This window comes from Diadema setosum, chromosome 14 (genome assembly GCF_964275005.1).
Source record: "Diadema setosum chromosome 14, eeDiaSeto1, whole genome shotgun sequence".
In the NCBI taxonomy this organism is placed as follows: domain Eukaryota; kingdom Metazoa; phylum Echinodermata; class Echinoidea; order Diadematoida; family Diadematidae; genus Diadema; species Diadema setosum.
This window is the reverse complement of record NC_092698.1, coordinates 31,883,304-31,909,800: the sequence shown is the minus strand read 5'-3', so window position 1 is coordinate 31,909,800 and position 26,497 is coordinate 31,883,304. Positions and strand designations below refer to the sequence as shown.

The 26,497-nt window shown below is 37.1% G+C and overlaps 2 protein-coding genes across 2 annotated transcripts in view; one reads left to right on the top strand and one right to left on the bottom strand.

Annotated features, from left to right (window-relative positions):
* Positions 1-677: 677 nt before the first annotated feature.
* Positions 678-9,722, top strand: LOC140237510 (peroxisomal membrane protein 11A-like). Its single transcript, XM_072317442.1, has 4 exons — positions 678-765; positions 2,563-2,678; positions 6,186-6,349; positions 6,949-9,722. Exons 1-4 carry the CDS (start codon positions 680-682, stop codon positions 7,270-7,272), a joined length of 690 nt encoding a protein of 229 aa, XP_072173543.1. The 5' UTR covers positions 678-679; the 3' UTR covers positions 7,273-9,722.
* Positions 9,723-14,477: 4,755 nt separating this feature from the next.
* LOC140238289 (uncharacterized) overlaps positions 14,478-26,497 on the bottom strand; it is a 30,188-nt gene continuing 18,168 nt past the window's right edge. The window contains exons 13-22 of the mRNA XM_072318225.1: positions 25,999-26,259; positions 21,781-21,884; positions 21,229-21,383; positions 20,699-20,867; positions 18,591-18,726; positions 17,873-17,961; positions 16,837-17,045; positions 16,297-16,405; positions 15,522-15,731; positions 14,478-14,577 (exon numbers count right to left, since the gene is read on the bottom strand). Coding sequence (XP_072174326.1) covers positions 14,478-14,577; positions 15,522-15,731; positions 16,297-16,405; positions 16,837-17,045; positions 17,873-17,961; positions 18,591-18,726; positions 20,699-20,867; positions 21,229-21,383; positions 21,781-21,884; positions 25,999-26,259 — 1,542 coding nt within the window. The remainder of the gene's footprint in view (positions 14,578-15,521; positions 15,732-16,296; positions 16,406-16,836; positions 17,046-17,872; positions 17,962-18,590; positions 18,727-20,698; positions 20,868-21,228; positions 21,384-21,780; positions 21,885-25,998; positions 26,260-26,497) is intronic.

Sequence of the window (26,497 nt, the reverse complement as noted above, 5' to 3'; positions counted from 1 at the left end):
TGTGTGTGTTTTGTGTGTGGATTTATTATTTTTCTTCTGTGACGCAGAATCAATGAAGAATACCGGTACTAACAGCTGGCTTTATCTATTTCAGAGCGCCTTACCAGAAATGAATGGACCCTAGGAATTATCAAGCAATTTACAAGTGACACGACGTTGCTCTTTATTCTGTCCAGTCACCGTCTGTGGGGAATACTGATACCAAAGAGTCATAGAAGCTCATGCAGTGCGCTACGCTCTTGGGGGAATACGCACTGCGATAAAAATTTGATCGCTGCCTTCAGTTTCTAGAGTATGTCCACGGCCACGTACGTTCGGTCCATGCATCACAACCACAGATATAAATAGGTAGATTGATCAAGCCCATTCACAACCCATGCGTAGCTTTATAGCCAGTTGCGCGCACATTACATGCCGCCATTTTGTTAGTCTTCTGTTACGTCACGGCTTGCGATGAACACGGGGAGGTAAAAAAAAAAAAAGTCAGCGTAGGCCTGCGCTATGCTGTAACTCTGCAAACCCTGCTGCGCGCACGCAAGCCGTGACGTAACAAAAGACTAACCAAAATGGCGGAGATCGCGTGCGCTGGCTATGCTTTCAGACCCCACTTGATCATTCTACCTATATAGTTCTGTGATCACAACACACACGACGACGAGTCACAACCTGAGCAACCAACATGGCCAAGCAACCACCTTTCCCGGATGCTGCCCGAGACATAGTTAAATACCTTAGCTATACCGAGGCGAGAGACAAAGTGTACAGGTATGTATTCTTTTACACGTTTTTCAGTATTGTATTCTGCCCTTACAGTAGATAGGATTTCCGAACAATAGAAATGAAATAGAGAAATACGGAAAAGGAGGAGCTATCTACCACTACTGGTAGTGGTAGGTCCTACCAGTGCTGGCCCTGCCTTGCCCCGCTACGTTGGGCTTGCACACGGTGCATTCCCAGGGTAGGGCAGGCCCTGAGCCCATGCTATGGACAGGCACCGCAGGGAGACGAGCTGTGTCGTGTCGAGAGGTACAGGAATGCAGGCCTTGGGTGGGGGAGGGGGCGTGCCTAGTTGGTGCTCGTTCTAAAAACCTATTCACGGATACAATCAACTGCATGCTAGTATCTTTTACCTCAACAATTAACTTTACGTCTTTATTTTATCTTCATAGACGTAGTACTAGTCTAGTACTGTAGTTTGGAAACTCATAAATTTAGTTTTAAAGTTTTAGAAATTTATGCTTTCTGTGTTCATTATCTAATATTCATTGCCATTTGTAGTTAAATTTATGCCATGATTTGTTTGCTCTTTCCAGCTCAATCTCTGCAATTTTGTTTTGAGTTTTCCCTTGCTTGTTAATATGTATGTTTGTCTATGTTTTAAATGTATTCTTGTTTGTGTTTGTGTGTAAATGTTAATAAAGACCTAGATAAGATTGTGTGTGTGTGTGTGTGTGTTTGTTTGGGGGTTTGTTTGTTTGTTTGTTTGTTTGATTTTTTTGTGAGTGTGGACCACTGTGGTTCTTCGATGTCCTTCCAGTAACTTGAAGTGAAGTGAATCCCTTGTGGAGTTGTACTTTTATACACTAAAGTCCAAAAAGAATTAGGACAAATGTACAATTTGGAACAATACTCCGTATTTCAAGTCCAGTACGCTGATACACCTCAAGGTGGCCTGTACTTTATTGAAAGAAGAAGAAGAAGAAGAAGAAGAAGAAGAAGAAGAAGAAGAAGTAGAAGTAGTAGTAGTAGTAGTAGTAGTAGTAGTAGTAGTAGGACGCTGAGCTTCTGCTGAAGTACCGGTATTTCAGATAATGTCATGCTATCGTCAGCATTTTGCCATGCTATAACAGCCTTTGGCTGGTGTGAGGGTTTGGTATTGTCATTGCTCATTATGTCAGGCTCATCATGATTTTCAAAGTCACCTCAGTCATTGCTTGAGAGTATTCTGGATCTATAGTGTCATGCTGTTGTCTAGCATGAGTTTATTATGCACGCTCACGCCCTTTGCTCTGGCAGATGTTTGCCAGCAGTCATTATGTAGGGCCCACCATGCCATAATGTCACAATGTGTTGGGAGTGAATGTGATGTTGATGTATTTAATGTTTGCCATGGACTGGAGGGAGGAGTGGGGGGGGGGGGGGCTTCAGGATGCACCAATTGTAATAAAAGAGCTCAGGGTTGGTGTTTTTTTCTGTGTGTGTGTTCTGTTTTTGAACTCCTTGTATCAATTTTGTTTTAGTACTCCATGACTGATAGAGCCATATCTTTATTTCATGAATGGAATACGAACAAGACATAGTATGCATTGTATACAGGTGAAGGTGGGACATTTCAGAGAGATACAACATCTTTATGATTTTCATCTTACCGATCTTCAGCTTCAACCATATTTTTTTTTTTTTTTAGCTATGTAAGTTATTCTTTGTTTCTATTATGAGATTTTGTTCTTAGAAAATGGAAAATTAGAGACTTATGAATAGATCCGTAAATGTATAAAAAACAGTGATCTTTTTGTTGGATGTTCATTGCTTTAAGTTCTGATGCCCCTGATTCACTTTCAGAATTACACAGTATACCACACGACTCCTAATATGGTACTATGGCGACAAAGGGAGTGATGTCCTGTCTCTTGAGAAGATCAAGAATCTTGAATCAGCCATTACAACCTCGAGAAAACGTAAGTATGGATAGTGGATCATATCTGTGATATCAAATTGGCATCCATAGGTCCTGCCATTTTGCTGACATTCAGGTAGAATGTTTATTCTCTGATTACATAACCAGTCAACTAACTCTTTTGTAATCAGGAAACAATTAAAAGAGTAGTTTGTACAATCAGTTTTAGGATGATGTGGCATGTATAGTGGTATGCAAGATTAAAATCTGAAAGTAAACTGCTATTATGTACAGTGTACAACGTTCACGTGGGACTGGGAATCAACATTGAAGCTGATTTTTTTTTTCTTGCAAAAGCTTTGCATTTGGTTAAGATAATATTAAGTTTTGTTTTTTCTTTGATGTCCACTATGACTTGACTGGCATAATTTACAATTTCCAAGGGTACTTCAGTGATTTTATGATGACATGATAGGAGTCATGTTATTTTCAGGTACTATGTTTCTCTGTTTCCATCTATACTAACAAGATTTTATTGCACCAGTTTATTGATTTGTATGTACCCGATAGCTTCCTGTCAGTAAGTTGTAATTCTATCATAATGTAGAAGGCATCCTACATTGTTCAGGGTTTATGATAGCAAGTGCAACATTGAACTTGAATTCTCAATTGTCACAAAATGTTCACATTTAGGAGAGGGGGATTCTTATCATGAGTAAATATGTGTAGAGCCATTTGTGTGTTCAATGTGACATCACAGGAGAGGTATATTGCCAGAGAGTTATCAGGTTTGTTGCCCGCCTTTGCACAGCATCGTGAATATGCCGGTCCAAAAAGAATATCATGCAGTTATTCGAGTGCAGGGTTTTTTGTTTGTTTGTTTTTGTTTTGTTTTGTTTTTTGTTTTTTGGTTTGTTTGTTTTAATCATTCAATATTGAAAAAGCTGATGAAAATGTCTAACACTGTTGTAATCTCAAAACTAGTTTGCGGCAACAGTGCGGCTGATGAAAGGTACTGTATATTAAAGATGTTCTAAAACAGTGGGGATATTTTCATCTGAATATTTTAATTTCATGGATAGACTTTTGGCAGCTTCATTCACTTTTTCTCTTGTAATTGGAGGTGCTTTGCTAAGCACAGGAGCTGGTGGACTTTAGCCTTCTCAGCTGTTATTTTAAAAAAATTTTGTCAGGTCCTTGTGTTTGTCGTCTTCATATCACACAAGCTTATTGATAAGAGTTACTTGCACTCCGATGAGCCAAATATTGCGTGTCCATCATCTGCATGTACTTTGCAGATGTTAAGTTGTTATCATCTAGATTAAAGGCAGAAGGAACTTTGTAACAATATTTCCTAAACAATCTCTTAGTTGTCTAGTCACTCCACAACTTGTATTGGCTGGTAGTAAACAGTAGATAATATTAATAAAACTTTAGCTAAATGCATGATCAGTGGATGATATGACTGAAGGAAACAGCTATTCTTGGAAAGTCCTTCCACCCCATGCAAAAAAGACAAGAAATATAGAAGCAGGATAAAGGTTTATCATGGAGGATGCATAAAAAGATGCTGATTATTAAAGGGACTGTACAGTACTGGTTGAGGTAGGGATTCATGTTTTGAACATTCCTAAGTGAGATAATGAAAAGCCTCTTATGAAATATGAAAGAGCATGTAATTTTAAGAAGGATTCAACGTTTATTTGATGAAAATTGGTTTTCAAATGGCTGAGATATCCCAAAAAGTGCTAATAATAAAAGGCGACATGCCCCAACTTTATTAGCATCTCTTTGTTTCACCTTGTTTTTGGATATCTCAGCCATTTCAAAACCGATTTTCATCGAATAAACTTTTGATACCCATTAGAACTGCATGCTCTTTGACATCTCATAGAGTGGTTTGTGAATATCTCACAAAAAGTTAAAAGCTAAATCTTCACCTCGACCAGAACTGTACACACCCTTTAATGCATATTGGGTTAGTCAAAAAGTTTTTAAAAAATTACAGAAAGGCAAAGGAGAGAATTTAAACTAGATTTACATGATCATTGTCATGAATATATGTTGACTTATGTAGACTAGTGAAGGATGGGTTATGTGGAACAGAATGTTGGCTTTTATAGAAAAAGGAAAACAAATCTAATTTTATGAAGATAGCAAAGAGAAACAAGCAAGATTGCAAGTTACATTTGAAGAAGTTCAGTCACACGAATGACGTGTATTTTCCAACATCTCAGAACTTCATTCATTAGAGTCATCTTGACAGATATGACACAGTAGAGATGCTCTTTATTATTATAATTATTGTTATTAGATTATTATTATTATTATTATTATTATTATTATTATTATCATTATTATTATTATTATTATTATTATTTACATTATTTACATTACCGGTATAATCATTGTTATCATTGTCACAAACATCACGATTGTCATATCAACAGCTCCAGCTCCAGAAATGCCATTGATGTGTTTTTGATGTGATTATGGACATGTCTTGTAATTGCTACCATAATTACTGTAGTCATTGCATTGATAAAGGTACCAATTTCATTATCAAGTCACAGTGTATGAAAGGAGGGAGTGTGTGGATAGCATAGCAACAGACTATTTATTGGTATGATATGGTGAACCTTGCACCACATACTCACATTTCATACACACACACACATGTTCTTAGCATATGTACACTATCTGTAATTTCCCTCATTTTTTATCATTTATGCAATCAAAAAACAATTAGCAGCTGTAAGATAAACCTTTCTACAAAACTGTTGTCATCCTTGTTTTATTCTAGTTTTCCCATAGCTTTCCATGCTCTTTGATTTTGATAATTTTAATATCCCCTTTTCAGCTCACCTAAGCCGAATTGCTCATGTGAGCTATTGCAATTGCTCGCCGTTCGGCATCCGTCATGTGTCTTCCGTAAACTTTTTCACATACACTTTGTCGTCATCTAGACTACAGCTGACTGGATTTTGGTCACATTTGGTGGGAATCAACAATGGGGGAGGGGGTCATAGTATGTATTTGTACTTGTAAAGAATTGCTGTTATGACTAGGTCACTGGAACCATTGATGTTACCTTGTTATGACTCGCATCTTATTGTAAACATGCTATCAAAAAGAAATAAGAAAAAAAAAGAGATCAACTGAATACAGTAATAGAAAATCGGAACTGCCTAATTCACCTTGTTAGAAGTGTATCTTGTTAGTGAGCTCCGTTATAATGGGGTTTAACTGTACAAGTGGTGGTGGTACATCCAAATATACATCCAAATTGAATATATCCAAAATTGGGAGGATGTTGCCTGAGGGAAACAACCCGCTGCAGTCACTACATCTCATGATTTTTAAATAGTTTGCCTCTGGTGGAGTGCCATGAGGCAAGGTGCACTGTTAGGTGAACAGTAGACCTACTTTTCTCTTGTTTGTTGGTTATGTGATCAAAAATCAATCATCAGATGTGAGATGAATCATTTTGTTCAAGTGCAGTGGTCCACATATTGATTTAGCTCTATCACATTTATCCATGTACTCTTTGATTTCCCTTCAAATGCAGTGTTCAGGATGTTCAGATCAGTGGAGTTTCTTCAGAAGGCACTCGACTCCCTGGCCTCAGCGGACATGACAGAAGCCAGTTTGCAGCTGGTTGGCTATCTCTGCAAGGCGATGTGGCTGTTCACTGACCACTTTATCTGGTTAAACAAAGTCAAACTCATGGAGGTCAGTTGTTCAACAAAATAATTCCAATGAGGCAACTTTTGACAAGCATAGATATTGACATCACGAACACCCAACAGCAGACTGATGCTCAAGTTTTCATTTGATTGGATACTTGCAGAGATTCATTTGATTGATTATTTGCAGAGAAACATGATTGAAAATGACTTTGTTCTCAGGTGAGATGCATTGCACTCTGTTACAATGGTTTTCAAACTGAATCTCCTGTTTCTGTTTTAATTTTCATATTGCAGATATATGAGAAATAGAAATTACAGTTGTGCTTAAAAGAAATATGAAATGTTAATATGTACAATTTTTGGTTCTTTAATCACATTAACTTAAAAAGGAATGTAATTTCATGAGCAAATTCTGTGGATGTTGTTATTGAAACAAGCTTGGATACAGATGCATTTGATGAATCTTGATTGTCAGAAAGAATTTTCTTTTGGTGTCAACTGACCACAGGAAGATGTTTAACCCACTGCAAATTTGATCTTGGTGTGTCACGTTTCAAATACTTGATACGATGAGGAGTTATTATATCTAGTAGGCAGGGGGTTAAATGAGTGGTTATTGTTCTTGGTTCCACTATCTTCCAGATGGACAGCAAACTTGTGGCGCAGAGATCTGCCTGGTTCTGGCTGGTTGGTCTGTCTGCTCTCACTCTGAGGGACCTCTACAAGCTCCAGAAACTCTCGTTGAGCCTGAAGGAGCTCAAGAGAGCCGGGGAACCGGTCCCACGCCAGCGCCTGGAGTCAGACATCTCCAAGGCTCGCCTCCAGTTTGTCTTAGACTTCTGTGATGTCTTCATTCCCCTCGCCGCTTTGGGCTATGTCAACAAGGGAGTCGGTGCCAGCGGTGGAGTCATTGCATCATTGATTGGTTTGTACCTGACGTGGCAAAAATATGTACCCAAAAAGTGAATGTGCCACCACCTGAAGCTGATCTACTGAAATTTGGCAATAATTGACTCTTTCTTCCATTGAAAGGTTCCTAATATGATTGCCACTTTGTTGCAGTCAAAAATTTGAGCCGTTGATTAGGTTGGAGCTGATCGAAAAATTGCCTTTCGTTGAGATGAATACACACCAAGTATTCAGTGTCTGAGTAATAGCCATGAAAGAATAATTGGTGTCTATTTTTGTCAATGAAGGGCACTTTGCCAGTCAGTTGCAATAAAAACATCTCAATGCAAGAAACATTAATTTCCATTGATTAGAAAAAAAAAATGGATTTGTTTATGTCCAAGGAAATCTTGAATTGGCAGAAGTGTTTCATGTGATAGTAAACTCTGCCATTATAATGAAAGTAAAGTGCCTTGGAAAAGAGTAAAATTGCATGGGATGTGTGACGTAACGAGGAACAAGGTTGAAATTGTAAGGATCATCATTATATGTGTGTTCTCAACTGAATATTAATGTGTATCCAAGAAAGACTTTATCTGCATTATTTTCTTCCTCCAAGTATTATTAACCACTGCCAAAGATGTCCTAAGCACATGGAGTGTATGGCAATAGAACCATACATGGTTGTAAAGACCCGTCCATTACTAGCACATTTAATTTTTGGGATTGTAAAACAAGGGAGAAAAAAAGCATGAAGTAAAGCTTCTTGTGGGAAATCTAGCAAGAAAGCGAAACTGAACTCTTATGGTGTCTCTGACTATTATTCTTTGGATGCAGTGAATCTAGCCACTTCAGAATAAAGTTGCCAGACTTTTGTGCATCTCTGTTTTGCCAAACTTAAATTTGCAAGAAATTGCCTGTATATCTGTTTTTAATTGTTATCTTGACATGAGTACTAAGTATGATATTCCTACCTGTTTGTTCTTAATGATTGACTGTATTGAACAAGTGTACTCTATCAGCACATTTTGAATTTCAAACTTCATAACTTCTCTTTAAAGAAGGGTCAGTACCAGTCTGATATCCTTGGTAATTTTTTTTTTTAATTTTTTTTTTTAAAGTTTTGAAGAGGGTGTGGAAGAGACATCAATATCAAACGTGCAGGCTGAGGCGTGACCTGCTGCTACATAAACTGTCTGTGTTGTAAAAACGTACGTCTCTCTGTGTGGCAGCTAACGATGAAAAACATGTTGAAATATAGAGTGACCTTTTTATTAGCATTTGTAACATGCACAGTGAAACCATGTATATGTTACTCATACATATTCCTCATGTACTGGTTGTGTTTCCATATGGCCACCTTATTTTCTCATTCATGTGATATGCAATTGTGATTGTTCAGAATTCAATAATTTTCAACAAAGAACTGTACTTGTGTCTAAACTCTTTACTTCTAATGGTAAACATTATTGCATATGTGTAGTCTTCCATTGATTTCTGCACCAATAATTTGCACCAATGATATTACAAGGTTATCTATGTGTGTTAATTACTACAAACAAATCATGAACAGCAGGAGCATTATGAAGCTATGAAAGCTCCTGAAAATAGTATAACCATCCATAATATGACAGATGAATATTTGATGGAAGTTACAATTGTAGGGAATCCATGGACTTTGGTGTCTTTGGAAATCACAGATTATTGCCTGTTTTTCATCATGAGATGATGCTCCTGACTGTGAGTACACTGCCTCACATGGTGCATCATAAAAATGTGCAATTATATCTTTGTTCTTTTTTTTTCTAAAGATAAGGCAGAAACAGAACAAAGGGCTTTTGTTGTTGTTTTTGTTTAATGATGGTTGACAATTTATAGTGGAAAGCTCATAAACTTTCTGGCAAAAGATTGATTTATAATACAATGACTGTGTACCAGTGATTGCTGGATAAATGTGATGGCAATGGTTCTCATGAACCACAATGTTAAAATGTCTGATTCCATCAATTGCATCACTCTCAGTGGATGTGTGTACTCTTGATGGTGAATCTTTTTTGTGATTCTATTTTCTATACATACGCATGCATACCCAAGGTTCACATTATGTATGCTTCACCAGCAAGTGTAGCACTCCTTTTGGATCTAACAAGTTACTAACAAAAATGTAAAGTGAGTCTTTCAAATTATTGTACTTTTAATTAGTAGATAAGATATCAATGTACTAAACTAGTGATGAACTGGTTAAGAAAAATTGTCACCTTAGTTTACGTATATTCTAAGTTTACAATATTAAAAAAACGTCTTAATAAAAATTTTAATACTGGACAGGTACTTGCAGTATGGAATGCAAGTGTTAGAGGCATGCAGCTTTCATTACTTAGATATGTTCATCATGCATTTATCATACAAATTGTTACTTTTTGTTGTGCATCCATCATGCATCCATCATGTATTTTTTTTTTTTTTTTTTTTGACATTTGCTATGATCATTTCTTGTATATATTTTTAATAAACTATACTGATCAGTCCATCTTAGTATTGTGGTCTGGAAAATACAAGAGGTGCATATCTCATATCCAAGGTGTGTGTATGTGTGTATGACTGTTTAATATATGTATATCATAATGAATTTGTCAGACTAGCTTTTTTTTTCCCTTTTTTTAAATTTTGTTAAAGCCATACAAATAAAGTATATAATGATATTTAGATAATGATTTTGGGACCTGAATCTTTACTTTATTGTCAACAAAATTTCATCATTACCCTATTCGTTATGATAGGAGTGCATTACATATATATGTATGTTGGTATGTATGTATGTATGTTTGTATGTGTGTGTATAATGCACATGTTTATGTATTTATGTATGTATATACATGTATACATATGTTTATATGTATATATACATACATACGTATAAGCATGTATGTTTTTATGTGTACACTGTATTTGTGCTTCAGGGAAATAGTGGCTGTTGTAACTTTGAGTGTGAGTGGAACTTCTTCAGGTCTGACAACATTTGTTATATTCCTACCCTTTCTTAATATTGCAAACCTGCCGATGAGTTCCTATTGCGAGCGAAGGTTGAGTACAACTCAGCAGCTAGTATCCCGGTTGTGTGGGCAGATAAGAAGCAATTTTCACGGAAGAGATGAATCCACATATTCCATGACTGTTTATTAGCTCTCAAGCAAACACATAGACCATATGCACAGGCTGATGTTAACTTAAAAAGAATGAAAATACTACTACTACTACTACTACTACTACTACTAATAATAATAATAATAATAATAATAATAATAATAATGATAATAATAATAACAATAGTAATAATAATAATAATATTATTATTATTATTTTTATTATTATAAGAATAGAAAATAAAAATCTTTGTTTTTGTAAGGAATTTATACACATTAGAATCATGTGAATATGAGCTCTCAGAAATCGATTTAGGCATATTTCAGATGTTGGATCGGAAGTTACAAACGTGATGTATCCAACACTGTAACGTAATGTTCAGTTCAATCAAACGTTACAAAAACCGTCATTTTATTGATTCATCAATGATGACTTGTTCTGGATTTTGTTTCAATGTTGAAAAACGTAAAATTTATCGTCAAATTCTGACTAATGACCTGTTCACCCTGAGCTGCAGATTATACATTGTACTGAAAGACAACACCATTGCTACACATTTTAGTGATTGCGTTAAATATTTGTGTATGGAGGTATATGATTTTATATTTTCTTTTGCGAATCAGTGCCATCAATATACATCAATTACAGCAATATACTAATAGTATACATGATATTACACTGTGTCTTGAAATCAGTTTAGATGCATATCAATTTGATTTACTACACTGTAATATGATTTCCATTGCCAACATTTGTAATATCAACCATTATGATACCAGACATTCTCATTTTGTAATGACTGAATAGAAACACGTTGATTTTAATGGCAACTTGATTTGTCGTGGGGCGTATGCCAATATTTAGTTTATTTTGTTCTAAAATGTGGCATTCACAAATTTGTATGTACATTGTGCAGTGGAACATCACTATGACAGGATTACACTTAGTAAGTATATGACTGTGTGTTTGTACAGTCTGTACATGCATCGTTTACAAAAATGCCTCAGTCTATAAATGTATAGGCCAACGATATCTTACAGAAAAGTAATGTAGTTATAAAATGTCAGGCTATATACAGGAGTAACATTGAGTCCTATACAGCCGACAATATTGACAAATTTGATACATTAGGTACATCATTCTTTTTAAAGAAAGGCACTGTACACAATGTTTGTTACGGTACATGTACTGCATTTAAATGTAACATAATATTTGCTTGCATTGTATAGGAGTTAAGCCTTCTACGAGGCTCGTCTATGCGACCTCAGGGCTATGCACAGTAAATAAAAAACGTTTGCAACGTTTGCAACAAATCTACGCGAGGCGATTGTTATGTTCTTACGGTCAATATCTTTATACTCGACCCCGAAATGATATAAGTAGGCCGGGAAAACTTAATAAGGGACGTCCATCGATTTCTCAAAGTCTGTTTTCTCAGGGTCAAAAATGATAAACAGTTCACCCGAGTGTGTTACAAACAGTGGCGTATCTAGGGAAAACGGCGCCCGGGGCAAGCGCGAAAATTGCGCCCCTAATTTCTGAAAAAGTGTTCAACCCCAACCCCATCCCAGTAGGGACTTTATACAAAGTCCACATGATATGCTTTTTCAAGCACTTAAAAGGGGTCTTTTGAGATTGATTTAAATGTAATGAGTGTCGATAAATTTTGGCGAGCGAGCGCAGCGAGCGAGCCGAAAATTTTTGTATTTTAGCTTACAAAACATGGGATTCTTGTCATTTTTTGCTTATCAAATCTTTCAATTCTAATAAAGATATAGTGACGGCCTTATAGATAACGATTTATACCAACAAACTGAGGACTTAGAAAAAATACTCTAAATTAGTACGAGCAAATGAGCCGAAATTTGTATATTTCCGCGGCATCATCACGATTTGTTCTTATCTCTGTCTTTCGTTTTGTTTTGTTTTGTTTTGGTTTGGTTTTTTTTGGCGAGCGAGCACAGCGAGCGAGCCGAAAAATTTTGTATTTCAGCTAACAAAACATGGAATTCTTGTCATTTTTTGCTTATTAAATCTTACAATTCTAATAAAGATATAGACAGTGACGACGATAACGATTTATACCAGCAAACTGAGGACTGAGCTGAAATGTGTATATTTCCGCGTTATCATCACGTTTTGTTCTTATCTCTTCTTTTTTTTTGATAAATTGTGGCGAGCGAGCGCAGCGAGCGAGCTGAAAAATTTTGTATTTCAGCTTACAAAACATGGCATTCTTGTCATTTGTTGCTTATTAAATCTTACAATTGTAATCAAGATATGGTGACGACATTATGATATAGATAACGATTTATACCAACAAACTGAGGACTTGAAAAAATACTCTGTTGTACGAGCGAGTGAGCCGAAATTTGTATATTTCCGCGTCATCATTACGTTTTGTTCTTATCTTGGGATTTTTTTGCGCCCCCCCCCCCCCCCTCCGTTTGTTCGAAACCGTTGGCGCCTTCTTTTGATCCAATTGGCGATCGCTTCAGAACGGAATAAATTGCAGTCGCTGCTCTGTGAAACATTTTGCCTGCTAAATATAAAATGACATGTGTGAACACAATAGACATTGTCATTTTCCCCGCGTCATCATCACGTTTTGTTCTTATCTTCTTTTTTATATAAATTTTGGCGAGCGAGCGCAGCGAGCGAGCCAAAAATTATTGTAGTTCAACTTACAGAACACGGAATTCTTGTGTGAACACAGATAATAAACATTGTCATTTTGCCCGCGTCATCATCATGTTTTCTTTTTATATTGTTTGATTTGGTTTTCTGCCCCCCCCCCCTTCCGGGCGAGTTTTTTTCTTGTTCTTGTTCTTGTTCTTGTTCTTTTCTTTTCTTTTTTTTTCTTTTTTTCTTCTTCTTCGTTTTTTTTTTTCCTTTTTTTTTCTTCTTTTTTTTTTTCGTTTCTTGCGCCCCCGAGGAGTGGCGCCCGGGGCACGTGCCCCCCTTGCCCCCCCCCCCTAGATACGCCACTGGTTACAAAGACAATCCTATAATTTCGTCGACGGGGAAAAGGGGTGAAGTATAGGCCTTATCTGTGATCCGTGCGAGTTTAGATGTGTACTACTACAACGAAGCACCACTTCGCAATTATACGCTAAAGGCTGCTCAGAAATTCTGTTGAAAAAAATGAGACCGTACCACGTGTGACAGAAAAGCTAAACGCAATGAAACAACAACTAAAAATAACAGCTGCAACAAGGACGAAGGATATCTCGGCACGGACACATATTCACATCCACCAGGATAAAGTATTTCAGCAACGTAAAAGACGGATCATAATTAGGAAATAACGTTGGCAACAAATTCGCACCACTCAGGTATATAACAGCAGCTAAAATCACTATACCTGAAGGCCGACTTACTGGGATATCGGGTCTGAGTGAAAAAAAAAACATATTTCTTTCGATATATGATAATAGAGTAGGACTGTTACTTCAGCGTTCGAAAAAGAATTTACATTTCATTTCAAACAGTTCTCCTACCTTTTCCAACCTTGTCTTAGTCGAGTTTTGTGCAAATCTGGTCATACAGGGAGACAAAGGAAAAGTGAATACTGATTTTGACCATTTCGCCCGTAAGTGCTTTGTTATTCCGTTATATGATAGGTGCCCAATAATGTTGGGCCACCACTACCCCTAAAAGGATTAATTCACATGCTTTACGTCCGGGAAGTGCATAATATTGCTACGCTTATTTACCTTTAGAAGGACATCTCTAAACTTCCAGCCAATTTTGTATTCAGGAATAAGCGTGTAACCCTTGCCACTAATATCGATTCCCGCCAAGTTGCGGTGAGAGTCGGACTGTGGGTTACAAAGAAGATGTAAAACGTTTCGGAATCAAATTGATGACGACCGACGTAATACGGTAGACTACTCTTGGTGAAAATAATTTCAGAAAAATAGAAAAAAAAATCTGTATGAATAGATGACGCGAGCAGATCTATACTTTCGTTATTTTATATAATTTTGTAGCTATGCTTTTGAATCACTTCATTTATTGAACACAATACTGATTATTTAACGATACACGAGGTAAACAGATATCACCATGAGTAGAATCGCATGTAAGCGCGAAAGTATTTTCCCCTCTGAGTTGGTGTTGTCGACCATCCTAAAGTCTCAAACTGGATCACCATTCGCCATTCCATTTGCTTCTTGATATTTGATATTAGCGTATTCACTTCCTTGTGCTCCTTTCCTCTGTCTCGGGCCGGCTCTCCTGCAAAAACATCGTGGAACAAAATACACATTCGGAATATAAACCATACAAAGATGATAATCATTGAAATGGAAAAAAAAACACAATTAAGCCATAATGAAACCTAAGGAATAAATATGTGGATTAAGACAATGCAGAAGCATTACTAGAACACATCAGTGAAAATTTGAGGAAAATCTGACTATCCGTTCAAGAGTAATTAATCTGAAATTTTGGGATCGCCATCTCTGGATGAGAAGACTACAATATTTTTATGACGTCACGTATGGTCTGCAACATAAAGAAAATATAAGGAAAATTCAAAATAATTTCACTTTTCGAGTATAATGAAAGAACACTTGATTTAACTCTTTCAGAAAGCAGGGGGAATCATTTATGTCAATGACCATTCCTCCCCCCCCCCAAAAAAAAAAAATAAAGTAAATAAATAAATAAAAAATGTGTATTTATACTCATAAAAAAAAATTAGCGGGATTCTCTTTAAATTTTCTTCATCGTTTCACATGACGCCACGAACTGTAGTAGTCTTCTCATTCAGTGATTGCTACACCGAACTTTAAAAATGCATAACTTTTCATACGGATTGTCCGATTTTCGTCAAACAAATACTGATGTGCTTGTACTAATATTGCTGCACTCTCTCAATATACTATTCATTCCTCTTCAAAAATACTTACTCTGGAACTTTAAATCGTAACATGGTATCAGAGTTATACCTTCTATCTTATCAGAAAAATCCAGTCAAGTAATTAATGCTATTTTATTGCGGCACTAACTATATCTATATATCCACAATATATTACAATTATATCTTTCAATCAATTTATCCATCTATCTATCTGTTCGTCTTTCTGTCTATCTACCTGTCTGCCTATCCATCTATCCTGCTATTCCAATCCGTAGTATGAAGCTACCCCCTCCTCTCTCTTTTTAAAGAAACTTACCAACCAATATTTTCCCCTTCTTCGATGGTTTCTGGAATCTTCTTGCCACGCGTTTCGGGCAGGAAGACAGAAACAATGCCAGCGATGATAGACAGTGAGCCGAAGATTACCAGAGGTAATGGATCCCAGACTGAACTTAGAGCTATAATCTGCGGTCCCAGGATGTTCGCCATGTTAGAGAAGAGAGTACAGGAACCCAACGCCGCATTCCTTGGGGTTAGAGATAAGGGCAGACAAAATTTAATGTAATGAATAACCAATAATCAGTATCTAATTTGCACAGTTTTACATGACCTTTATCAACAGAAAAGGAAAGTTGTAAATCCTCTATTAGCATTCGAAGACATATTCATTATCAACATACAGTATATCCAAGTCAGGCTGAAAAGCATGCGATGAGTATTGCATGTCAGGTATCTCTTATTTGCATAGTAAGTATATGACGTCATGATAACCGTGAAAAACAAAATTATCGTCTTTCCGTTCGACTCTGGTCATGAAAGAGACATTTTTCTCACATCATGGCTTTTATACCCGTTTATACTGAGGAATCGACAGAGATAAGGAAGAGAGGCCAGGGGAAAAGAGAGAAATACAGGGGCGGATCCAGGAATTCTGTCAAGGGGAGGCGTCTTTGCAAAATTAAAGGGGGCGCACGCACCCCCCCCCCCCATTTATCCTTTTATTTCTTTTGTTTTTTTAAACCAAAAATACAGAGGGGCGCGCGCCCGGTGCGCTCCCCTCTGGATCCGCCACTGAGATAGACACCACCCACCTGACTGGGGTTGGGATAATCTCCACGGCGTGTAGATAGATGATGCAAAAAGACGACGTGATTGCAAGCTTGCCAACCATGGCTACACAGGCACGACCAACACCCAACGCTGTTGTTATGAAGAGAGGGTAAGAGAGAGAAAAAAAGTGGGAACAAGGGAGAAAAAAAGAGAAGATGGCTACAGCAGATACGTACTGTATTTTGTGACGTGTAATAGAAATACAATTGATATTGTTACAAAGTTTTCCTGACTAAAAAGAACGATAACATTTTGTGAGCACTGCTAGCACACGACATGTATAATTATAGACGCAACTATTATAGACTATAGAAATAGCGACAGATAGGTTAAACTTTGATACCAAAGCAGAGTACATTATAACTATTTGAGTAATATTTGCATTGAAACTACAGGTTTGATATGTAATAATAACTTGTATACGTATTACATAATAATGTATTCACACGCATATTCTATAATATGTAATGTTAAATATATGATTCATTTATTTATCTAAATGAAATGCTGAATATTCTCACGAATGAATATTGTTGCCAAGAGAGCGATCCCAGCAATAAACATGCAGGCCATGTACGATGGTCGTCTGCCAAAGTAGTCGATGGGATGAATCACGCCGAAACACGCGGGAATTTCAACGGCACCTGCTATGGCGAAGGCGATGTAGACATTGACGCCGAGACTGCCGGTGCTAAGCGAGACTCCGAAATAGACTAGTGTGTTAACGATGCTTCGAGGGAACAAACAAACAAAAAACAAACATAATTAGTCCATTAAATTGTCCTCATGGTAATCAGAAATAACACCTAATATATATCACAAATTGTTTCTGGTGTTATGAGTCATGTTCAGTGCATAGTCTACACTATGGGGCGCCAAGTGTCGCATGACCTATTTCGTAACGAAACATTTCGTCGACGAAATAGATCATGCGACACTTGGCGCCCCATACTGCACAGCGTCATACAGCTTAACATAACATTGGTATTACAATGTATCACTATTTTGGGGGATAGCATACCACCACAAGGGTTCCATGACATTTGCTCCTGCGACAATCATTGCTCCCATGAAATATCTGCACGCTAAACCAAATATAAATTCTACCCACAAATATAACCTGACCCTAATCCTAATCCTCACATCGAACTAAACCTAAAACCATATCACAACCATAACCTTAAGTCCTTGGAGAAAATAAGACCGGGGCAAATTGTCGCAGGAGCAAATGTCGTGTCACCACCACAAGTGTATCTCTGTCAGCAATCTTCATGATGGAGACCTTTTCCTAGGGATGCAATATTTTGAAATGAAGTCATATTAACGGATCTACGTAATGAGATATTTTCTGATGATGTTGGTAATGATAATGTTATGATATCGATAATGATAGTGATGATGGTGATGATTATGGTTTATGTAGCATTTATCAGAATCCTCATCACCATTATTATCATGATGATGATAACGCTAACGGAGGTGATGATAATAAAGAAGACCGACAAGAGGAATGATAACAGTAAGTTCAGTGGAAATAAACGATAGGAATATACTTACAGATTGAACATGATGTTCAGGGTGTACATCCGCAAACGAGGCTTGCGCAGAATATCCATAAATGTTTTCTCATCCTCTTTCTCAATATCCTGTTATAAAGGATCATAAATCTTAGTTAATACATGTAAAGACACATTATATAGAAATATGTGTGTGTGTGTGTGTGTTTGTATAATTGTCATGTATATACACACATGTTTGTTTATACATACATATATCTGTGTGTGCGTGTGTGTGTTAATTGCGTTGATTGGTCTGTGTGGAAAAAGAGGGACCTACAATAATAATTGCTAATGTACGTACCCTGGAATATCTTGTGTCAGTGAGTTCGTACTATATTTACAGGAGCGGATCCAAGAATTCCGTAAAGGGGAGACGCCTTTGCAAAATTAAAGGAGGCGCACGCCTTCCCGCCCCCTCCCTCATTTTTTCTTTTGTATTTCTTTTGTTTTAACAAAAAATAAAGAGGGGGCGCGCGCCCGGTGCGCCCCCTCTGGATCCGCCATTGCATTTATGGTCCAAACATCACAGGTTTACACCGCAAAAATTTTACCAATATACGAGCCGAACTATTCGCTCGGCAACAGTTCATCCATTTCCCCCATATTGATAAGATTCAATCAAAACTCGAACAAAGCGACTGCAAAATATGCATGCCCTTTGTTCATGTCCATTGTCAGTAACAGTGAAAAATAAGAATGAATCAACTTCAGCTTACCTTCTCAGTAATATCAGTGAGGGTAAATGTTTCTGTAATTGTAACTTTGTTGACCTTGGCCAGTTTCCTCACAATTTTGCGAGCTTCTGTTTCACGGTCCCTGGACAGTAGCCATCTCGGAGATTCAGGCACAACTCTGATCAAAAGTAACGAGAGAATGAGAACATAAAATCAACCATCTCTAGCCGTCAGCGATCATGGGCAAATTGGGAGGTAGTGGGGACAACTTTGACAGAGTAGTACACACTAATAATAAATCCAATGACACCCGTCCTTTCTTCTACTTCAATTCATGTGAAGAATAACTTGAATTTGCATTTCTTTTTTTATTTATCTAACAGAAAATATTATTTTCTCAGTCATTCTTCTCATAAAGTAAAATGTAGGCTCTATATGTTCGCACGCAAGTCATGACACTGTAAACTCTATTTTCCTTTTTTTTTTTATTGAAATTGCGTATAACCAACTTGTCTCTCATAGCAATCAGTACTGCATTGATATAAACATTCATTAGTGTGTTCAAGATTACAAGATGATTCTCTTTTGCTCTTCCTCTTTCTCTGTCTACCTGTATGTCTGTCTATCTATCTATCTATCTATCTATATATATATATATATATATATATATATATATATATATATATCTACCTATCTGTCTTTCTTTCCCTTCCGTATACTTGTCCACGTTCATAAATGCATCAACTTTAATGCGCTTTGATATGAGATTTACTCGCCATTAATTCGAAATGAATACATTAATTCCTTGTCATAACACGCTAACCGTAAGTGATCATAACATGTACTTGCTTGTGTTATACACCATACCATTGCATCACATTAGTTATTGGTAAAAAAGAAGGGATTTTACGCGTTTTCAAAAATATAAATACCACTGTACGCGCCTTATGTATATTCCATAAAGAATCAAAATGAATAAAAATGTAGAATAAGTTTTCTCGTTCTGTTTTGTTTATTTTTTTTTTGTAGGCAAACGGAAAGGTACTGATCCAGTTATCAACGGTTGTTTGTGATACACAAAAAAAAAAAGAAAAATCCGCATTTTAGGCTATTTCTCATTTGAATATTCATGAATGGTATAGACCACACACGTACCAGCCAATGCAAAGGGAGTGCAAAGTGTTTTTACAAATAAACATTACATGATTGAAGTGCACTATTTCGAAGGAATTCTAGCGACAAGTCTGCAGTAAGAAGACCTGTAGACGATAGTGTTATTTTAGTTACAGTAATTAAAGGGGAGAGAACTTGCTAATATTTGTGCGATGATTCTATAGATGATCCCCACTTATAATCAGAATTAGCAATCCAACTTAAAGGACAAGTTCACCTTCATAAACATAAGGATTGAGAGAATGCAGCAATATTAGTAGAACACGTCAGTGAAAGTTTGAGGAAAATTGGACAATCGATGCAAAAGTTATGAATTTTTGAAATTTTTGTGATGGAATTGCTGGATGAGGAGACTACTAAGGCTCGTGATGTCATATGAGTACAACAGTATAAAGAAAAATTAATGTAAAGAAAATTCAACATATTTTCACTTTTTTTCGCATAATAAAAGAGCACTTGACTTGCCTCTTTCTAAAGGCAATGGGAATAATATTACCCATAACATATGTCAGTAACGAGTCAAGGGAATGTGTACTTTTTTCAAAAGATGAAATTTTGTGAAATTCTCTTTATATTTTCTTTACATTGTTGTACGCATGCGACATCATACACTGCAGTAGTCTTCTCATCCAGCGGTGACTGCACAAAAACTTCAAAAATTCATAACTTTTGAACGGATTGTCCGATTTTCCTCAAACTTTCAATGATGTGTTCTACTAATATTGCTACATTCTCTCAATCCTTATGTTAATGAAGGTGAACTTGTCCTGTAAGCTGTTGCACCCTGATCCATGGTGCATGTTGTTGTCTTTATTTTGCCGAAAGAAAAAAAAAAAGATAATTATCTCGAAAATATGTCTGGCTGGTCTTGGGTGTATTTTTGAAAAAAAAAAATCTTTTAATAACAACTAGAGCAGAATTTGATATTTAACAGATTTCATAGAGCTAATGAGTGATTTGTCTTTAAAAATACTTACAAAGACATCAACAAAAGGATGACTGGAACAGTGGAGATGACGAGGTAAAAGTGGCGCCAATTTCGGATAAAGAAGGCGATAAGGGCTAATAACATATATCCGAGTGCGTAGTAGACCCAAATAACATTTCCCGAAATGCTGCGCTTGGACGGACCTATAAATTCGTTGGCTGTTGATGAGAATGAGAAAAATACTCCGCATTACGGCGAATTGATTGAGAATGTTGATGAGAAACAAGAAAGATAGAAAGTGATATAAGGATTATCAGAAACAATGGTAACAACAGTAATAGTCACTATGGTTTACATTATGATGAAAAACATACAATCCCCAAATAAGACAGCCCCAGGACTTGAAACGCTAAGTTAATGTCATGATATGCATACAGACTAGTAGATAAATTATTGTTTACAAAGACATGTTAATGACTGGATGTACTAGTATGAGAGAGATATGCATTCTGCGAAGGAACTTTTCCTTGAAACAAAGTATGGCTACATAAATGAGATAAGTGGAAGAAATGAGTATACCCAGTACGAAGGTGGCAGCAATCATGGCATTGGAAGCGGCTCCGGCTGTAAATCTTCCAACTAGGAGAAGCCAAACGTTGGGCGCCAAAGCCACCAAGATTCCAGCCAAACTGACTATTGACAAGGCAGCAAAGACAACCCTGTGGCGACCAACTCTGAAAAGAAAAGAAGAAAAAAAAATGATGTCCGTTACCACGTTTGTCGTTGCTCGAGGCGTGATAAGATCTTGCTCATCTTTTATTTGCGATGCGTATACCAGTATACGATCTTACTCGCCTTTATATTCACTCTCCAAAGAACTGCTTTACTTATACGATAAAGGTACTACATGTTTGTGGAATCAACACTGTGCGAGTGTAACAAGTTAGTGTGTGTATATGGACAGTTGACTGCCCAATAATTCGCTAAAACTGTTGCACTTTAAAAATGTCTACTGACCAATGTACGAGGACCAATGAAACAACAATGGGATCGCACATTCAAACGCAACAGCTCGTTATGGAATATATCTTGGACATCATAATCTTTATAACTGCGAGTATTAAGCCTTACTTGTCAGAAAGCGTTCCACCGACTATCGCTCCAATTGCAGTGCCAGCAAAGAACAGGGATTGTTGTAAGGTGATGATGTATTCTTTTCCGCAAACCAGATCGAACTAATTTTGTGGAAAGGACAGAAGAAACTGAACATAACCAAATGCGCAGTGAAACATACAACTTGATGTGTTCTGACGGGTTAATTCATGAAGGAGTCTTGCCCAGGTATACAGTATGTACAGGCGTATGTACAGAAGCTCCCCTTCTGCGGTGCTCAATAAACATTTTTTTTTTTCTTCTCTTAATACATGATATTTCAGTAGGACTTACTGTACGTAAAAATCACTGGACACATGCCATTGTACAAACAAAGTGTTATGTTCCATATGTCTTGTGTATGTGCGTTTATGATCATCCTATATTGATTGACTGATTGACTGATTGATTTATCTTACTTTATTTCTGAATTTCTTTTTCATACATAAATGTAATATAAAGTCAATTCACGAACTAATTGAGCACAGTATAATTTGAATCTGACAGTTGAAACAGATAAACGATTAACTCAAATTTTCAACATTATTCTATCACAATGCAAAATGAAAACGAGCAGACGTTATTTTATGCATATATGCAAACACTTGTCTATCCAAGTAAACATAACTGTACATGACATTTCAATATCAGTGACATTCCTCTTCCTTTTTTTCTTTTTTTTTTTTTTTGGGGGGGGGGTTAGAAAAATAATACTGATGTGACATTTTTCTGAAGAGCTAATCCTACTCCCCTTTTCATCACTAAATGCGTCGCGTATGTAATATGAGATACCAGTCAGGAAACTCGAATTATTCACTTTGCCAACTCTTTCTTATATCCGAGCGGCAATAGATAGTTTTGCCTGAATTCTTCCTCGTCGATCGGATGAAGACTGGGCCTAAGCCTCTCCTTACTACCATGCTACAGCAAAGACATTTCTCTCTCTCTCTCTTTACGTCAAAACTTTTCCCCTTTCCAATGGAACACTGATTGAGTATGGGGAAAAAAAAAAACACTCCTCTTGATGACATAGCGCGCGACGCCATAGGGCACTCGTCTTCCGCGATCCGAGCCACAATGTGAAATCGGACTTCGAACAGCACATAGTATAATGGCGCTGCACAATCAAATGCGCTGGACTCATAACCTTACGTCAGCAATGTGAAGAATTCAATTTAAATAAATGTTTGAGATGATGGTTTGCTGAAGTGCAGTGTACATATCACAGCTGTAATAAAAGGCGCTCTCAGCATTAATAACAACGTCTTTGTTTGTGAAGTGATAAGAACATACTGAGTACTTAATCCAGGCTGGGCATCTTGGGACTTTTCCTCTCTTATCTATCCTTATCTTTTACTCTTTCTCATTCCTTATCCACTGGGTTGTTTGTGGCTCAGCGGATAAGACAACGGACAGTCGGTAGGAAGTCTGTGGTTCGAGTCCCCTAGCTGTGGTGGTTGTGCCCTATAGCTTAGGCGAGGCACTTTATTCTCATTGCCTCTGGTCGTCGAAGAGGGGATGTTGGTCCAGTCCTTGCTTGCTAACAAACATTCATTGCTTTATTATCACTCACTCAAAGCAAATAATGATACAATCATATCATAATAAAACAGTTCTCTCCATCCTCTGTATCTCTTTCTATTCTTACCACCTCTACTCTCTCTTTTCCCCAATCAAAGTCTCACCGTTGATATGGACGTTGAAAATTATGTAAAACGATGGAATCCCAATGTAATTGGTAAAGACCGCCTTTTAATGTGCCATTAAATGCGTTAATACACAATTGGCATGTGCTGTTCATTAAACAACCCCTCAATTCTTCTTTCTTAAATTGGTAATTTTTTTTTTCAAAACTTAGACACCTATCTAAATTTCGTTCTCAAAAGCCGATAAAAAAAAGAAACACTGAACTTACAAAAGAGAAACCAAATAATACCCACTCACTACAGATGTCTTGATAGACAGTATCACCATTAACCGTGCAATTGAAAAAAAAAATACATTTTGCAGTATTGAATTTGTGACAACTGTAGTCGCATGATATCTTCAGAATACGAAAAAGTTAATGAAACAGGCTTTATCAAATGCGTACGTGTTTATTTGCTGCTTTTCTGTAGGTTTTTTTGTTTTTGTTATCCAGAAAGCAGTGACTTCACCCTTAAGTAGGTTGTGATTAAGGACATTATGAGACATTAGTGTATGCGATATGATACATGAGATATGGTTAGGCTCGTTAGAATTTCGCAATGGTCCATTAAGCAGCCGACGTTTGTTTCACTGCACATCCTGTGACCGAAAAAAAAAACAGCAACAGAACGTTATCGAACTTTGTACAATCTCTTTTAGTTATGGCCAGCAGCAATTACTACTCAGTTGTCGTCTGCGAGCTTATGTCAAGATTACTGCATGAAAATAAATAATAAAAAAATCCGTCATTTCTAATGTGTTAAAAACGGACTCTGATATTCAGAGTGCATTTAAAGATCCAGAGTGGCACTTCTCGAGATTGCAGTCACGAGTGCATCCCATGATACTTTTCGTGCAAGAGCCGTCGTTCTTGTTCATCGATTTTCACCTTGTTCACGGGTATCATGTTGAGCTCAGTGGGGTGTCGCTCCGATTTTTCCCCCGGCTAATGGCTGTTATGAAAGAAATGTCATTATACTAACCAGGGATCCATACAGATTTCCACATGATAGATACATCTTCTTTTCTTTGGCCTTCCTATTCATATTTTTCTTTTCATTGGGAAATGTTTGCTCGTGTGATGATTTCTTCTCTCGTAACTTAATTTGCTTGACATTTTGATGGGTAATGGACGGTTTATTCATCATCACGTTATTTGAGTACTTTAGGTCCCTTTAAAGGGACTGTACAGTACTGGTTGAGGTGGGGATTCATGTTTTGAACATTCCTGAGTGAGATAATGAGAAACCTCTTATGAAATATGAAAGAGCATGTAATTTGAAGAAGGATTCAATTTGATGAAAATTGGTTTTCAAATGGCTGAGATATCCAAAAAAGTGATAATAATAAAAGGCAACAGGCCATGCCTTTTATTAGGATCTCTTTGTTTCACCTTGTTTTGGGATATCTCAGCCATTTCAAAACCGATTTTCATCAAATAAACTTTTGATACCCCTTAGAATTGCATGCTCTTTGACATTTCAAAGAGTGGTTTCTGAATATCTCGCAAAACGTTAAGGCTAAATCCTCACCTCAACCAGAACTATACTTAAAGTTAGAATGGAAAGAAATCGTTTAATCTATAAAATATGATAAACTTTATTCTAGATATTTCAGCGAACATCTAAAGATCGAGTTGTTTAAATGAGTTGCTGCTTCTTAAGCTCCAAATATGAATTAAGTACACTCAATTGCAATTTACAATGAGATAAAACCTGCCAAAACGTCACGATACGTTTCATTATTCCTGTTCGTTTTCTTTCAATACTATGCAGAACCTTCTTGAAATATACTCGCACAAAACAATGACGAAAGGCTCTCATTAATGAAGACAGCCTTTACGTTTTTTTTTTTTTTTTTAAGTTTCTTATGGTCTATACAAGTACAAGATTGAAAAGTCTAGAGCTTGGATGAATGACTAGTTGTCAAAGTCAAAACCTCTTAAATTTCTCCTGGAAGATGTTGACTGCATCACTCCAATGGCATAGGTGAGCTGATGGCACTTTGGAGCAAGGAGTTCCAAAGACCAATGGGGGGAAAGCGTCCCTCTCAGCAGTGATGTGCGGGTCTTAGGGATGACGAATCGACTGCCATATGTTATAACCTTTGTTCTTGTATTCAGTGCCGTAAGATGATGACGAATTGTTTACAGAATGTCTAAATTAAAGTTGTTAGTGATCTTGTACGTCTTTGTGACCTTGGCAATGGAGCGATGTAGAGTATCCTATTTAAGATGTGTCGGCATGACGAGAGAGATTGTGCTGAATTATATGCCGGTGTAGTTCTATCAATGTAGGCATAATTGCTATAACCAGATGCTGTAAAGCTTTGTTATGATCACCGAATACAGTCTAAACACGTTCTTCATTTGCTTGCTAGATTCTTGTTTTGTTTTATCCTTCTTCCCTCCCCCTCCCTCTCTCTCTCATGCGCACAATCATGTACATACATAATCTTTTCCCCTCTTTTTCGTAATTATTTTATGTCGTAAAGTTTGTCTGGAACACTCACGTCTTGATTCATTGTGGTGGTCAAGGGGTCCTCGTTGTTGTACATCCAGCCGCCGTTGCAGTCAATCGTCGGAAGACCCTTCGGATTGAGATCGGGAGAGAACTCAATGCCCGCGACGTTGTATCTGCGGCAGCGGTCGTAGACCTTCTCATTTTTGGCGCTGTAGTTCCATGGGATGCCCACGTCTCTTTTGGCCAGGCTGCACTCCCATGTGGTGTTGAAGCCGTGCGCGTCGCAGTCCACGGAATCCCATTCCGGTATCTGTGCGATGGCGAGAAATTTGATTCACTGCAAATCCATCTCTTATTGTGACTAAATCTCACCAGGTGCTCAACCAGTTTTTCATTCAAGCTGTAAAATGAAAGTCATGAAGCGGAGAAGGTTTAAAACACAGAAGAGTTCACAAATAGACCCAACAGTCCTTTCACATTGACTTTCCTTAAAATTCCTTCCTATGCGGACCTCACAATGATAATGAACATCATTATCATCTACCAAT

Coding starts and splice junctions, on each gene's coding strand:
- LOC140237510 (XM_072317442.1), top strand. CDS start 680: ATGGCCAAGCAACCACCTTTCCCGGATGCTGCCCGAGACATAGTTAAA. Junction 2,679..6,185: donor CATTACAACCTCGAGAAAAC/GTAAGTATGGAT, acceptor CTTCAAATGCAG/TGTTCAGGATGTTCAGATCA. Junction 6,350..6,948: donor ACAAAGTCAAACTCATGGAG/GTCAGTTGTTCA, acceptor ACTATCTTCCAG/ATGGACAGCAAACTTGTGGC.